General features: G+C 38.3%; 2 protein-coding genes across 3 annotated transcripts; both read left to right on the top strand.

The window, feature by feature from the left end:
- The first annotated feature begins 1,862 nt into the window (after window positions 1-1,862).
- Window positions 1,863-5,674, top strand: LOC120106680 (chlorophyll a-b binding protein CP26, chloroplastic-like). Of its 2 annotated transcripts, XM_039119714.1 has the most exons (6): window positions 1,868-2,167; window positions 2,320-2,404; window positions 4,021-4,071; window positions 4,385-4,505; window positions 4,783-4,917; window positions 5,265-5,674. In XM_039119714.1, exons 1-6 carry the CDS (start codon window positions 1,942-1,944, stop codon window positions 5,523-5,525), a joined length of 879 nt encoding a protein of 292 aa, XP_038975642.1. In that variant the 5' UTR covers window positions 1,868-1,941; the 3' UTR covers window positions 5,526-5,674. The 2 variants fall into 2 exon arrangements, with proteins under 2 accessions (XP_038975643.1, XP_038975642.1); XM_039119715.1 differs by lacking the exon at window positions 4,783-4,917 and having other exon boundaries at window positions 1,863-2,167.
- A 5,884-nt stretch (window positions 5,675-11,558) lies between these two features.
- On the top strand, window positions 11,559-14,991 carry LOC103701712 (protein BEARSKIN1-like). The gene is made up of 3 exons (XM_026802424.2): window positions 11,559-11,755; window positions 13,812-14,101; window positions 14,419-14,991. Exons 1-3 carry the CDS (start codon window positions 11,581-11,583, stop codon window positions 14,908-14,910), a joined length of 957 nt encoding a protein of 318 aa, XP_026658225.2. The 5' UTR covers window positions 11,559-11,580; the 3' UTR covers window positions 14,911-14,991.
- The last annotated feature ends 2,446 nt before the right edge of the window (window positions 14,992-17,437 follow it).

Below are 17,437 nucleotides of genomic sequence, written 5' to 3'. Positions count from 1 at the left end.
ACAAAAAATCCCTAAGATTAGGGATAAATTATACTTACATCCAATAGTTTGAAAAATCTACATTTATCCCCCCGAGGTTTGTTTTTATCTAACACTTTAACTCATAACATTAATAAAATGTTAGCCAAATCAGTAACTTAAATGGGACTAAATGGATCATCAGAAAAAAATAAAAAAATGGCCAAACTAGCCTTAAGTAATATAACATCCACTCAAGAAGGAGAATAGTTGAGAGGCGCTATGGGTCTGAGCTTGATCTTAATGAATTATCAAAAAAGAGCCATGTGCTAAGAGAAAAAAAGTCTAGATTTCTCAAGCAAGTGGATGCTCTTAAAATTTTCTGTTGTAGGAAATTAACATCAAGAGTTTTGTCGCTTGAGCCAGCCTATTCATGGTCTAAGCCAGGCTATGGAACCGTAACTGATGCACTCTCAAAAAAATAAATTCTTACACATGTACTGATTTGGATCTTTTTGATGATAGGCTGTCAGAGCTATTATAGCTCCATATATAGATATAGGAATCCTCATTCACAACGATAATGTTAAGGAATAATGTATATAGTATTGGACAAGTAAAACTCAAACTTAGTAAATAATACATATGCATCCTTGATCTCTATAAAGTGGTGGGTGGGGAAGGAAGAACAAAATCTGATCAGGAAGGACGGAGGCTGGTTGGGAATGATGCTCATCATCGGATGTTGGTTGGGGAAAAAAGCTTGTTGTCGGAAGGGATGCTCGTGGTGGGGTGATGAAGTGGGAAAGAACCTCGAGCCATTTAATCTCGAAAAGAAGAAGACTCTTGAAGATGCAATACTTCGAAGAGTTTCGAGAGTCGGAAAAGTGAAAGAAGAGCCTTATTTCTTATAAATGTAATTTTGACTTTTTACTTCAGATAAACAGTTTCACAAATGCTGTCAATTTAAATAGGTGTAAGTATAGGTTTTTACAAAATCTTGTGTGTAAGTGTAATAAATATAAACCTTAGAAAGATTTTTGTAAAGTTATTTTGGTTATTTTTAACTTTTTTATTTTTTTGGCGTGGCATTTGGGTCCTATTAAAAGTTAACGGTTTGACTAACATTCTATTGAGTTATGCGTTGAAGTATTAGATAAAAATAAACCTCAAGGGAGTAAGTATAGGTTTTTTATATTATTGAGTATAAGTATAATTTACCCCTAATCTCAAGATGGTTTTTGTAATTTACTCAAAAAAATTTCAACTTTTCATATGAGATAAATGCTTTTACTAATACTGTTAATTTAATTATGAGTAAATATATATTTTATAACTATTGGGTGTAAGTATAATATATGTAAACTTCAAAAAAAATGTTTATAATTTATTTAAAAAAACATCTGGTTCAAAGTCATATCATATAAAATTATATATGATGACCGGAACATGGGATATTAATTATTCAATACTCAGATAATATTCCAAGAACTCTCTAAATGAAGACATCAATGAAAAAGAATCTACGTAGTTTGTGGCTTTCAAGAGTTGCTGGCACATTTTCTTCAACTATATGGGTTGAAGGAATAGGGATTACTTCAATAATCAGGACAACATTGTGGCAATTGGTAAGCTGCAGTTCAGCTTTCTTTGGTTGTGGCCATCCTCTTTCCCCGTTTCCCTGTCACTTTTCACTCCACCCAAACCGAAGGAGTACCTGTGGCCAGCATTGTTCCATGTCAGCACCATCATCTGCCACATCATCCAAATGAACCCAACCATATCCTCACAATAGATTACGCAAGCTGAAGTCCCGACCAATCACAGCCTTGGAATCTAACTCCCAAGCGGTCCCACCACATCGACCATTTCAACCATTTAAGTCCCTCTCACCACCCTCCCCTCCCCGCCACACACCGCGCCCTCCTCGACGGCCACCAGTCCACCGTCTTCTTCCGGCCGGGATTCTTCAGCCAAGAGACCATGGCATCCATTGCAGCAGCGACCGCTCCGGCCTCGTTGGGAGTGTCGGAGATTCTCGGCACACCACTGAACTCCAAGGCCGCAGCCCGCACGGCTCCGGCGCCATCGAGCGCTGGGTCTTCTAAGATTGTTTCGCTCTTCTCCAAGAAGAAGGCCGCCGCTCCCCCTCCGAGGACAAAGCCTGCTTCCATCTCTCCGGCCAACGAGGAGCTCGCCAAGTGGTATGGTGAGTGACTCTCATCTTTCCTTCTCTCATGATTGGTTTTGAGTTCAGTCTGTGTTTGAATTCATAATTTTTTTAACTGCTTGGTGAAATTATACTTTGAGATATTGAATTGGTGACTAAGTATATATGGTGCATGCGGTAATGGGCGACAGGTCCTGACAGAAGAATCTTCTTGCCGGAAGGCTTGTTGGATCGCTCAGAGGTTCCAGAGTACCTCACCGGAGAAGTACCCGGAGAGTAAGTTATTGACAAACCACTACTATGTATGTGTAGAGGCTGCATGCTTGCACAAGGACCTGATTGCCTAATTTTTGGCTTACAACTTAATTCATCACATTTAAATGAAGAATCTTTTGGTTTCTCAATGAATTGAGCAATGTTGGAGCCTTATTAATGGTGTAAAGATTCATATTGCTCAGACATTTGATTTCGATATCCGATTTGCATCTATTACTATTTCTCAATGTTTATTTGTAAGGAATATGAAGTTCCTCTCTCTTTATCTCTCTCGTATGAAAAAACTTAAAACTATTGCAAGGATATCTGTGTAATGTGGCTGAAACTATAGATTATGGATCCTAATGTTGTAATGGTCAAGTTATGCCTGCTATTAGTGGACCGATAGGGATCTGCCAGATATATCCCCTCCCTCTGTTGGATTTGTAGTCGTAGCTATCAAGCCTTGTTCCAACTATTTCGGATCAACCATCTCGAACAAGGAAAAAGGGAAAAAAAATAAAAATAAAAGAAAGAAGAATGAAGGGACAAGGTCAATGCACTTGATATGTTACATATTTTGAATCTGATGCTTTGTTTATTATGTAGACTGCACACAAGAAATTGGATTTTCTCAAGTCATGAACAATCTAGCATTGATAAGTTGAAATTGCTTTGGATGAAGAAATATAAGCGAAAAACAGAATGATTATCAGTTTCCAGCAAACAATGATAAAGACAGTGAAAGATGGAGATTGCTATTTCTCGTTAGACGTTTATAAAGCTATAGATTATTCTTGCAATAACAAAAAACTTCTAAAACTCGAAACAAAACCAACAAATATTAAAATGGCTTTCATCTGATCCACAAAAAATAAAAGGAAGAAATGCTTTCTAGTTGAATGAATAAAGTGAGATATCATAAATCATCTCTTATATCCAGCAATTGTTGATGTCTTGCCGAAAAAAAATTACTTGTAGTTGGTTTTGTTGTGATGTTCTGTATAACCCAAGCTTATTGACCAAAAAGTATTTTATACGAATTCTTTTGGAAATATGGAAAGCTGTATTTTTCTCTGTGCCATAAGAATACACATGATTTTAGTAGAAGAAATTTTCCATTTAAGGTAGCACATCTGCTTCCTAATCTCCTTAGAAACTCATCAGCTCACCTGCTTCCTAGGTATTTTCTTACTAAATTTTTTTGGAAAAACCTACTTCCCTGTATCCACAACTGATCCCCTTCCAGTTACGAAGCACAGCATCATTGCTTTTGTACATTTTAGTGCTCTAAATTAATTGAGTTACTAAGCTCTTTGAAGAAAATAGTTTGATGTAGAACGTACATAATTTCTTTTTTTTTTGAAGGTTATATAATTTCAGAAATCGAGACAGTAGAAGCAATGCTGCATATGTGCCTTTGTTAGAATTGAGTAATGTTTTCGAGTATCAAAGTAAAGGGCTGTTAACATATACTATATTGCCCTAATATTTGAAGAGACATGAAGTTCAAGACCAACGTATTAAGAAAATACCATGATATGTTCAATTTAGTGCTGAAAACTACTCACTGAGGCTTTCCATGTTGAAATTATAAATCACATGGTAACGGGTTTTGTGCCATTTTCTCCTTGCAGTTATGGCTATGATCCTTTTGGGCTGAGCAAGAACCCAGAAAATTTCAGCAAGTAGGTGAACTATCTTGCAAATTATCTATTTTCCAGTATTTTTTTTCACAGAGATAGTATGTAGGCATTTCCTTCCTTCTGAGATCTCCACAATTTAGCTTTCTTTCTTTCAACAACTCATTTAGCAGAAAACTAGCAAAATTCTCCAACTTTCTTGTGGCATCTAGGCATTTTGGTTCTATCTTGTAGCATTTGGGCAATTTGGCTTTTTTTTTTATTGGGGCTAGCCTTTGCAAGACTCAAGTGGAGTGCTTAAACTTGGTAACCCACCCTCTTTCTGCTTGTACACTTACAACTTCATACTATTATGCAGATACCAAGCTTATGAGCTCATTCATGCAAGGTGGGCCATGCTCGGTTCCGCAGGCTTCATTATCCCTGAGGCTTGCAACAAATTTGGTGCTAATTGTGGCCCCGAGGCTGTTTGGTTCAAGGTACACAAGCTATTCATTTTGATTTCAGGCAATCCAAATTTATATCGGTAGATTGCTCTTTTTTCATTAAGATACTAGAATCCTCTGTTTTTGGTTTTAGAAAATACATAATATTGGCCAACATTCCCTCAATCTTTCTGAACAGTGAGGCTGCAAGTTTGTTTATAGTGCATATCTGGGTTTTTTTTTTCTCATTCTTTGACATGATTCACTTGCTTAAGTCATAATATTTGCATAGTCATCATTATCCAGTTAGTATTTACATACTGGTCTGCAGACTGGTGCTCTTCTCCTAGATGGAAACACATTAAATTACTTTGGAAAGAACATTCCAATCAACCTTGTTTTTGCTGTCATTGCTGAGGTTGTCCTTGTCGGAGGTGCTGAATATTACCGAATCACCAATGAACTGGTAAGAGAAATTTCATCTTTCAGTGTGAAAATTTTTGTTATTACTCTCATATATTACTCTCTGACCAAATATTTTACAGCAATTGCTAGCTTTGACTTGCATACAGTAAGTTACCAAACACCTCTATCACATTATAACTACTAACACAAGCACCACAACTTCTAATAACAAATTAAGCACTCTTCACTGTTAGGCTCCTCTTCTAGCTGCTGTGTCCACTGGTAGTAACATTAGTAAGCCCATGGAATGGCATTAACAATGATTTGGGACCTATAAATTAGTTTTGTTAGTTGTCAGAAAATTTCAATGAGACCAAATTGATCATTTGTTTTTCGGTTGTTCTGTAGAATTTCGAGGACAAGCTCCATCCAGGAGGTCCATTTGATCCTTTGGGGTTGGCAAGTGATCCTGACCAAGCAGCATTGCTTAAAGTAAAGGAGATCAAGAACGGGCGGCTGGCTATGTTCGCAATGCTCGGCTTCTTCCTCCAGGCCTACGTGACTGGTGAAGGTCCTGTGGAGAATCTCACCAAACACCTGAGTGATCCATTTGGAAACAATTTGCTTACCGTGATCGCCGGGTCAGCTGAAAGAGCTCCAACCCTTTAACTTTTTCCTTGCCTCCTTGCCACCTTCGAATTCAATGCTATCTAAGTTTGTGAGATCATTCAGGCCTCTGTAAAATGTCTGTGTACTATGCCTGTTTTCATGAGACTTTTGCAAGCAATTGAGATTGATATCTCATTCTGGATGACCAAGCTTTTGGAGGAGATGTGATGAATTTTGTGAGACTTTCTTTCTAATTGCCTTCGCAATGGTGGCAAGCTTGCTCACATGTCCAGGGTTGGACCAACCCAGTTCCAACACTGGCCAGTCCATTAATTTGAAAGCTGTTGGAATCCATACACCTCATAATTTAAATTTTTTGAGAAACAGGAATCACACTTTCATTTGAATTCATATGCTTCAAGAAACCCGGAATTGGGAGAGGAGCAGCTCTTGCTAATTTATCTCACTTTTCCTTTCTCTGCTTAGCAATTCTCATCATGTATAGGGCGATTAGGTGCCCCAATGTGCCCCTTTTGGGTCAAATGTACTGCTTTCTCTTGTTTGCCTATGAAAAACATTCCAAATGGATTGAAACAAGCATAGAGATGAAATACACAAAATTCCATGGTCAAAGAGGGCTAGAATTCTGATTTCCATATGCTGTTTTTTTCCTTTCATTTTTTTTTAAACAGTTTAAGTTATCAAAAGAGCAAAGGCTTGAACTGATTTTATCCCCTTTTTTTTTATAATTCTTGCTCTTTGAAAATGGGAATCTGAAAAATATATCACCAAAGAAAGTATCCTCTCCTCCAACTCCCTCTAAAGAAATCTACAAACCCAATGGCCACTCAGAACAATGGACCACAAAATTCCTGGATTTAGTAGCAAGAAATTTCATATGTGACCTGTATAAATTGAATTCAAGTGTTCATAAATATCACATGTATTTAGTTACAATGCACATAAAAAGAAAGATGGACAAGAATTATAATGCATTACAATCCTTTTTCAAGGAGGGGGTTGTGGTTGGTTTAGGATAGTGAAGCGCTACAATATATATATTTTTTCTTTGAACTTGCTATGAAGACCTAGGGGCACCAGAGCCCCAGGTCTCCTCTATATAAATGATTCCCCCCCTATGGACCTCCATCGGCGATTATCGAGCTCCCTTCTCTCTCTTTTCTCCCACTGAGTTCGCAACTGCCAGTCATTGTGCTTGCCAAAAATTAGGGCTATCGGACGCCACCGGAGCCAAGGTAACACTGTGATATTCTCTCCCTTTCTTTGTTCTTCTTCCCATGACCTGGAACACGACCGTAAAATTGGCCAAAAGTCGATCGAAACTCAGACCACCTAATTTTTCCTATTTTTGGCTAAAGTTTTCCTTCTATTCTGACCACCGGCACCACCGTTTCTTGATGTCGCGGCCTTGGTTAAGTCGTCCAAAATTCCTACCTACATCTCTGGTGGGAGTCAGACTCCCTACTATCGGCGAGCGGCCTAAAACATGACAATGATCGAGCCAAGTGTACCCTTGTTCGACCCTATTTGGGCTGATTTCAGCTAGCCAGCTGCCACCGCCGGCCGCTCTCCACTACCTCTCATTAGTGCTTGCTGCATCCTTGCTTGACCACAACTATGGCGGCCACCAGCCCTCCTCTCTTTCTCCCCTGTCTACCAAGAAAGAAAGAAAGAAAGAAAGAAAGAAAGGAAGAAAGAAAGAAAGAAGAAGAGAAGAAGGTGTGGAGGGAGAGAGCCCATACTTCTCTTTCTCTCTCTTTTTTCTCTCTTATCTACCTATCTCTCTCTCTAAACGGAGCCCATAAATCCTAAGATCCCATCTACCTATTCTACGTAATTGAGTTGACCCCTACAAAGAGTCCTGATCAGTCTTAGAACCTAGATAGCCTATTGGATCAATGACCCTGGCCTTGTTAAGTATCCCTGGAGCCCATTGATGATGAACCTTGTCGAACGACCTTGATCCTGATTGAGTTTGTGCCTTATCGAACGACCTTGACCCTGATTGAGTTTGTGCCCTATAACTCATTGTTCGGGTTGCCCAGGCCTGACTCACTTGGAACTGTCGAATGCTATCATCCAGCTAATTTTCTTTGTTTCTTATTATTTTAATTTTATATAAGTAATTGAATAGAAATTAATTTTATTTTTAATATTTTAAATAGGTTTAGTAGATTAGCCCAGCGAAGTTTGATTATCTAAGACGGAAGAGGTAAGTGCATCTTACACTCCTTATAATTTTTTAAATAATCATACTTTTGTGCATAAAATTTGTTTGTGGAAGTATCATGCTTTTCTTAAAATTACGGATCAACATATGTTTTCCGAAAATCAAGCATTATTATGAAAAATAGTTCTATGAATATTTTAATAAAAATAATTTTATTATGAAAGATGAATCTGATCATACCATTTAGTATTTTTTTATCTATTTATGTGTATGTTTAAGAAAAAGATATAAGTATTCGAAATGCTCTCAGATAGCTGAGTATGATCCATAAAACTGAGAAAATCAACATCTAGAGCAAGCATCCATATGAACACATGCCCTACCAGCGGGTAAAGCATCCATACGAACACAGGCCCTGCCAGCGGGTATAAAGTTGGCATATGAAACAAGAATCTTTGTCGATTATGAACACGTGCTTTGATACGGGTCTAAAGTGACTGTAGCATGAATATCCGTGAGCAATATTTTGAACTATGATATGGCTCAATGGCAAAGGAATGATTTATGAATTTATTTGCAAAATAAACTTAGAACCATATTTTTGAAATATGAATGATTTATGCATGCATGATTGAATTTATGACTTGTTTTAATATACTATACTATGAAATGCTTTAATTTGTAATATTTGTTATTTTTCTTAAATAATGCATTGACGTGAAAAAACTTATGCTTAATTCAGTAAGGTAGAGTAAGATTTACTTACCGAATCTCTATTTTTATTTTTTTCTCTTCAGACAAATAGGGTCGATGGGAACAAAAGATGGTGCAGGCTTGGAGTTCGCGCTAGCAAGCTCGATAATTTTGTAGAAAAATTTTAGTATTTTAAATTGACTATGAATTTATAGTTAATAATTTTTTGAATATTGAGGATTATAGGTTTGGTATTTATGTTTGAATTTAGATGTTTTGAACTAGTATTAATTTTATTTAATGGATGGTAAAATTGGACTTTTATTTATTATATTTTGTTTGAGATGAATTTGCAAGTTAAATGAAATATTTGGCTTTGTAATTATTGTGGGTTGTACCCCTCAGTAGCATGGTCGTATTATGTTCCAAGTTTGGGGCATGCATGACAACATGGTCCTCCTATTCTTTCTCAACAAAGGCCAGGCTAAGGGACTTGCAGATTAAGAAAGCGATGACAATGAATGCTCGCTTTCCACCCTCAGTGCTCAACCATGTAATTCAGCAAGTCATCAATTGGTAGCCTGGTGACACAAAATTTGGTGCAGGTAAGCTCAACGTTACATGGCACATTAGCCAGCCTTAGGCACATATTTCGATATATTTCTTTTTTCCTTTGAGAACAATGGCAAGCATACCACTCACCTAATAACAGTAAGCGTATACAATGGTTGACAGGAATTGGAAAGTGAGAATGGCTATCAAATTCCCATCCAGCCTATTCTCACAAGTCTTTTGTTTTCTAGAGTACAAAGAGGGGGTGAAACCCCAAAAAGAAATCAAATTCCAGGTTAGGAATAAAGAAAAATATCAGGAAGACAATTTAGGAGCTGGGTTAGAAGTCAATTCCAATTCCCCACCGATACCATCCATGAAGAATTTACATTTACTGAAACTAAGAACTCCAGCTCAGTGGCCACAGAATGTCAGAATAACCCCATGCATGAAGCTGCATGAAGTGACACTGGTGACTGTGATAATCACCTAACAATCACTGATTCCTTGCTGTAAACCTAAATTTCCACACCTAATCATTTGGTGCACATGGTTTTCGCTCGACCTTTTCATCGATCTGCGCCGACCCCCGAATCATAACCAATATATGATCACACATGCTTGATGAAAAATGGACGCCATGGAATTGATGGAAGAGTGCATCTCAATCAAGCAGGCTGTGCTCCATGAATTTCCAGAAGTCCACTGCACATGTTATGCCCCAAGCTAGCTGTGACAGCTTCGTCTCGAACAATTCCCACTCTAATCTAAAATTCCAGCCAATTTTATAAGAAGATGAGCTCTAATTCAGGGAAGACAAGATCTATACCATAGGATAAGAGCTTCTTCGATCCTAATCTTTCATTAGGAGAGTGCGAATTATTCTTAGGCCAATGTCTGAATTCTTTGCTCAAAGAATTTGCATATCTTCAACCACATGGATGGTGGAGATTAATGGTCCAAATATATATTCTTTTCGTAAAATAAAATCCAGATATACTGGTGATACCTTTGTTCTCACTACTCCTATCTGTATACCAGTTGAGTGTAATGGCAGCTAAGAGTAGAATTAATGCACTGAAAGAAGTGGTGCAGAAATTACCAAACAGCTATACACTTGTAAGGATATCATTAGGCAAACTGGTTGGCCTCAAGACAAAGCTAAACTGATGTTGGAGGGAGACCTTGCTATATGTAATTAATTGCTAGTAGTTATCAAATGAAGCCTTACAAAAGTTGCTAAGTGGGCTCTTTAGACGTCCTTGCATCTCATGCAAGGTATCCCAGGATAAGCAAACAAGGGAATATCATTTCTAGTTGGATTATAGTTTCCTAATCTCATCTTTAGCTGCTTCTGTTGCATGCCAAAGTACTCCAGGATATTCACGCATGTTTCATATATATCTTGGCTTGCGCAGTGTAATTGTTATTCTTCAAGGAAAAAAATGGGACAGATTAAAAGTCTAAAATTTGCTACAATGATTCCATTATGTAGCATATATAAACCACATCCATTAGAAAGTGACTCGAATCACAAGGAGGGTGGGATCTCCAGTCTCATATGCCAGCCTATAGTTTTTGTAATTACATCATTTAGCACTCTACAAACATAATTTAATTGAAATCTAGCTGATGCTTGACATGCTATCCTTGCGAAGCATACCTGCAGATTATGAGACCCTAATTCTCTCCAATTCAGGTTCGTATTTGAGTGCATGTAAGTCCAAACTCAAGGGTGGTTGATAGAACATGACAGGTTTTGAGTTGGAGAGGATCCAAACTTGATGAGACATTAGCTCCTTTAAAAAATTAACAAGATGATAATGATATACGGTAGCGACAATAATGATGGTCATTTGTAACAACTCAGGGTCTCATGCGATAGTAGTGACAGTGATGATGACCATAAAATTTACATCGTCATTCGTCCAATTTTGATGAGAGAAATGAGATTATGAAGCATGCCTTTGAGAACGCTATGGAAATGGGGAGTTCACATATTATGGATTTGCGTAAAATTTATGGACAAAATAAGAATCACCAAAAATGGAGAAATTTATGTATAGCATGCACTATGTTTTTAAGATAGCATAACCACCTATTGATTTGTTTCGAATTTGAAGAAGCTCAACCTCTACTGGCCTGCCACGTGTTACAAGAAAATTAGTACTTTATACCACAATCTTACTGCATATTGCCCTGACCTATGAATCATACTGATTCAGTGAATCATGCCATGGTGGTTATAGCAATTTTTTTTTATACCATGCAATGGTTGGGTATATTAGCGTTATTTCATTCATAAACTACTAAAGGTCCAACTGAGACAATCACATAACTCCTTTATTCTTCTTTTCAACGTTCCTATGCTAAGCTCCAGGGATAAGAGCGCTGAAGTCTAAACTATACTTGCTTTGGGATCAATCAACCTCATAATTGAATTACTATTCTATTCCTCGGGATCGTTAACAGATTAGAATAAAAAGCAGCTAGTAGAATAACCCCGAATTCCCTCAAGTCTCATTCCCTCGACTTGTCTTCTACGTTACTTACTCTATCCCAACCCGGCGGCGTAGCTGCCGGCGTCAACTTTTTGACACCCGTGACATAATATAACTGCACCGGCGCCACCAACGTCCAAGACTTTGTTCTAAGGTTTCTGGGGGGCTTGGCCGGAGAATGGCGTCGTCGTCGTCATCGTCAAACTCCGGAGTTCCACCGGGGTTCCGGTTCCACCCAACCGAGGAGGAGCTCCTCCTCTACTATCTACAGAAGAAGGTCTCATCTGAGAAGTTCGATTTGGAGGTGATTAGGGAGATTGATTTCAATAAGATAGAGCCATGGGATTTGCAAGGTAATATTGAAAGTCTAGGTTTATCTATAAAAAGTGGGCTTTATTTAAGCATTATATGGAGTAATAAATGAATTGTGATTTAGGAGCTCATCTAGTTAATGGTTTTTGGTGATTGAAGCTTGTTAGCTGCAGTGGCGAAATGATGTAAACTTTGTTTTCTTCGGAAGATAAAGATGACATAAATTTTCAGCCACTGAATATTGATGCTCTCCCCACATAATGGTTTAAATTGCATCACATAATATCTTATGTTTATTAGGAAGCATGTATTGATTCGAATATTATTTCAGGTATTTTGTTTGTATATTGTAAATTTTGAAGATATATTTCAGCACAAAGTATTTACAGCAAAACAATTTTTCTTCTGTTTAAGTTGAAGAAAATTCTGATCTGAACCAGGTGTGGTTAAATTAAGATAAATTACGACCGTTGTGAAGCGCCACCTTATCCCGTTATGCTTCGGTAGGTAGAATGGAATTCGGTGCATGAAGAGATGTGTTATAATTTCTCTGTTTTTAGATATTTAATGCGATTTTTCTCAAAGTATGTATGCAGTATGTTTTTTTGAGGGAAGTATGTGATATGTTTATACCATGATAATTTATTTTTTTTGCTAAACCGAATGAATTATACCGTTCTAGTACGAACACATTAAAAAAAAATTTTTAAAAAATAGCAAATTATGGAGAGCTCTGAGCAACTTTCTTTTTCCAACCCATAGGGCATCTTCGGAGTGATTAGCCACATACAAGGCCACCCAGTCCGCGACTCCATTTGCTCTAAATACATACTTGGCATGATAAATTTTCATACATGAAGTTGTCAATCTTCTATTTCTACTAATTCTCTTCTATATCTTTTTATTTTCTTTTTTTTCCTGTAGTTTCTACATCAGGGTTTAAATTGCAGGTCATATGTTTTATCGTCTACTCCTTATCACATACAGGCAATCCTTATTTATGGAAAGATCTGCCTTACACTAATTTTTTTCTTTCATTTGATGTCATCTTGCATTCACTATTATCGACCATTAAAGTTTGTTATGAAATTGGAGTCTTGTTTATCTACGTTAAAATATATCATCCCTTGATATATCATTTTTTGCCAGCAGAGATCTATTGAATTAATTAGAATTAGTAAATAAAAGATAAAAGAGAGATATTCATTGTTACTTTGTTTGATAGATGAATGTTATAGTACTTCTTGTACCTTTTGACCTCTTCCAAGTAATGGACTTACAGGATTCTGGCCCACCCCAGTCCCCTTGGATATGTCTTTCCCGGTGAAAAATAGAAGTCTCAGTAGTGATGTTTTGTATATTTGTATTTCTTTGGGAAAAAAAAAAAAATCTAATTATACACTTGATTCTCTAGGAAATTAAAGGGCAATAAAAAAGAAATATGGCGTTACTATTTCCTATTCTTAAGGGTCATTCTCCTTTAAATATCTAATGTTTTGGGTGAATGTTAAGATAGAACTGGCTAAATGTATTTACAAAATATTTTTAGATCATAGCATACTGAAGGAGAAACTTTTGTTGAGTCTATAATAAACCCTAGAGAGCCAAAAAGGAACATTTTTCTTGATCATAGCTTGCGGGCCAGACTAATTTGCTTATTATTGTAAGATACCGGTTTGAATCTAATCGATCTATTCTATTATATATATCTTCTATAACTCTAAAAAAAGAAAGCAATTAAGTGTTTTAGATATTAGATGTACTGAGAATTAGAATTTGTGAAGAAATCTTGTATTCTGAAAGTTCCAAATTTTTATGGTAAACTTTTGCATTTTTTTTCTATCCATGAATGAAAGTTAATAGATAGAATCATACAAATATTATGTACTTTGTTTTTTTTTTATTTTTCTTTTTTTCTGATTTGCCTTCTTGTTTTGTTATCCTTTTTTTTTTACCTACCGCAACAAGTTTAGACATGTACGCACACGTGGAATGCTAGCATGAACAATGTTGCGTCTAAGAAAAATTACTAAAAGAGATCACAAAATTGTTCTAAATGAATGCAACTTCTCACATGCTCTCAATTTCCTGGCTTAGAGAGATGTAGAATTGGATCCACACTCGAAAACGAATGGTATTTCTTCAACCACAAGGATCGCAAGTACCCCACCGGCTCGAGGACCAACCGCGCCACCAACGCCGGCTTTTGGAAGACCACCGGCCGGGACAAGTGCATCAGAACCAGCTACAAGAAGATCGGCATGCGCAAGACCCTCGTGTTCTACCGCGGCCGCGCCCCCCATGGCCAAAAGACTCATTGGATCATGCATGAATACCGCCTTGAAGAAGACTCCGGTGCCACCGCCGGCAGCAGCAGCAGCAATGCCGTAAGCCCCTCCTCTCCGATTCTCTTTGGACTTCACTAAAATTTTTTCAATAACTTATATTTGGTTGAGCATATATTTTTCTAAAAAAATATATAAAATATATATTATCCGAAAAATATCTAAATTCTCAATAAGTGAGAATTAGACTTTTTCATGCGCCATATATAATTTTTTTTAGAAAAAGTGAAACGTAGAAATCTTATTCTCAAATATGAGATATTTTCCTACTCTTCCCGTGAAACCAAACAAGCCTTTGTTGTTTTATCCATACACACACCATAGATGTCATGCTAATATACATGATTGTCTTCTAACAGGAGGGAGGCTGGGTGGTGTGCCGGGTGTTCAAGAAGAAGTGCTTCTTTAAGCCTGGGACCGAGAGCAGAGCAAGCCAAGGCTCGGAGAACTACATGATGACCACAGCCAGCCATGGCCAGCTTTGGCCATTAAGCTCTCAATGCATCCATCCACACCCAGCCTCTAACCATTACTATTCTCAGTTGCCCCTGCAATCCTACTCTCATGCCCAGGTGCAGGACCTGCTGAGCAACCACAGGCCGACGGGCTGCAACTTCTCCGTGCTCCCCGGCGAGTCCTCGGCGATGGTCAGGCCTTACGAAGGAGAGCTCCAGGCCGGGGCCGTGCAGCCTGTGGGGGAGGGGATCAGGGATCAGAGCCTGAATGATTGGGCAGTGATCGGCGGCGTTGATAGGAGGTTTGGAAGCGTCGGAGGTGCCGCTGTGCAGCAGATGAATCAGGTTTCCGGCCAACACGGTGGTGAGATGGATTTGTGGGGATATGGCAAGTAAATTCAGATTCTTAAATATAACGGGAATTTAACACCATGTTCTTTCTTTGATCGGACTTTAATACAACACATATTCATACAAGATTTGCACATATAAATTGTTTCTTGTCGTGGTCCTTATATACTCCCTCTATTCAAGTCTTGATGTCCTCGTCTATAAAGACTATGAGCTAAGTTTGCTCTGATACCATGTCACAATCGAAGACCTCGCTCAAAAAAACTAGCCAAAGTTTTTGGATTTCTTAGTCTTATATAGGTATTCAAGATCCCTTTGGAGAATGAAGGATATGGAACTAAACACACACCCATACAGGCCTTCAAAGTAACTACATATATATTAGAGAATAAGCGTCCATGTATAGCTACTAGGGATCAGAAATTAAATTTTTTTTTAAAACTTGGAGTAAGAATTAAAGTTAGCCTACAAAGATTACAAAATTATTGTTTGTTGTAATATGGACCAAATGTTACTGGCGAGCGAGAGAGCATCAGCTTGAGGGAACTGCCGGTACATGGTGGGTTTTCCATCCTTTTGATTTGAAGGGAGGTGGAAGGTGTGACTGTTGTTAATTTTAATATGATCTATTGGGTTAATAACTTAACATGATAGAGACAATAATTAGATTTACCACTCCAGTTACAAGAGTTGGGATAGATTTTTGTTGTGATACCTGTAAATATGTGGCTGATCTGAACTATCTGTCAGGTATTGGTCCAAAGATAAATCCATTCAATTGTTAAGTTTGGATTAAGTCTATTAAAAGTTTTTCCATCTAGAATCCAACTTGACTCAGTCATAATATACATTAAGTATGCTATATTTTTGATTTCCTTGAATCCCATCCAACATGAATTGAGTTTGAAACGTAGTTTTGCTCTATAATCACTGCTATTTGTTTATCGCGAGATGGCCATGATGAAGCTGGGCTAGTGTATTGCATGGGGCACCATACCATCATACCAAGTATAGAATAGTGAAATGAAGTAGATGGATCGGCTGATTGCAGCTGGAGGATGGCGTATTTTTGATAAGTTTATCTTAGTGGCGGAGCTGCGTGCGGCGTGGAAGGGCCTCGTTCAGGCCAGAGTGCATCTAGGTGCTGGACGGGTCCTTTTTGAGGGTAATTCGGCTACAGTGGTCGACTGGATTCGGAACGGACGTACCAGGACAGACTTGCACCCTCTAGTTTATGATATTTGTTATCTTGTGGGCAGTTTGACTTATTCCGAGTCCCACATATTTTTCGGAAGGCGAATAGTGCGGCGGACTGGGTCGCCTCCTTTGCAGCACATCATTCTAGATCGTCGCATGAGATGTCCTGGAGCATGTGTTGGTGGCATTTAAGTGTATTTTGTCTTCTGATTATTCTGGACGTACTCACGGCATGTAGTGAGATGCCGGTTCGCCTAAAAAAAAAAAAAAGTAGATGGATCTACCATCCCCTTTGCTAAAAAAAAATCTTTAGTGCTGCGATAGATACTAGATTAAAATCACAACATATCTAATAATGCGAAATAGAGATAAAGGAGTAGTGACATATAAAAATGATTTAAGTAAATTGGTACCAGAAATCTTAATTTGCTTGACCCAAATCTAGCTAATTTAACTTGATCACTTTCCTGTCCTTTGCCCTTGATGGTTGCAGCTTGGGCCTGCACATGACACGGTCTGATGGGAGCTAGATCAAACCCAATCATTTCAGCACAGGCTCAAGCTAGCCCCATGTCAATTTTTGGCCCGGATTAAATCCTGCCATACATATATCATCACACCGGATGGACATGATTCTTTGCAAAGACCAAAGTGCATGCATTTCATTGCTTGATGAAGTCTTGTGCTGGAATGAATCCCCCAAATCCCTCAAAAATCTCCGACAAATCCATGCCCCAGATCCTCACAAATCCCGACCTCCGCGCCGACGCCAACCTCCTTTTCGGCTTCATCTCTTGCTGCTCCCAGACCCAACCCACGCCTCCTCCCCAAACTCCACCAACTCTCTTTATGGAACCACCTCTTCTGATCCTCCGCCCAGTCCTCCACCTCCCCCTCCCCTCTCTCCCCAACGCCTCCGATGCCGCTGCAGCCCTCCATTGCCAAATCATCAAACTCGCCCACGCTCCCGATCGGTTCTTGCTCGCTGGTTATTCGAATTTATGCTCTAAGACAGGCTGCTTGAATGCTGCAGAGCAACTGTTTGTAGAAATGCCTGAGAGAGATGTTATTGCCAATAGTTGCAATTGTCAGACCCGTGCAGGCATGTGTTTAGTCCAATTATTCGCTCAATAGATATTGGGTACTTATACAGAATCAAGGAACCCAAATAATATCTTTCAGCTAGCCATTTTAGGTGAGATACTGGATTGTTACAAATAGTATTGAACTCGGCCCATGGATTAGGGAACACTGCACGAGCTAATCGTTGTGTTTATAATTTAATTTTGAATGAATTTGAATTCTTAGCCCGACGAAGAGAACAGAAAGAGTATGTCGAGACCCGTGCTCAGTTTCTTGCTATAGCAAGCAGTAT

Source organism: Phoenix dactylifera, unplaced genomic scaffold (genome assembly GCF_009389715.1).
Source record: "Phoenix dactylifera cultivar Barhee BC4 unplaced genomic scaffold, palm_55x_up_171113_PBpolish2nd_filt_p 000605F, whole genome shotgun sequence".
Taxonomy (NCBI): Eukaryota; Viridiplantae; Streptophyta; class Magnoliopsida; order Arecales; family Arecaceae; genus Phoenix; species Phoenix dactylifera.
The sequence above is the reverse complement of the archived record's forward strand: the minus strand, read 5'-3'. Positions and strand labels throughout refer to the sequence as shown.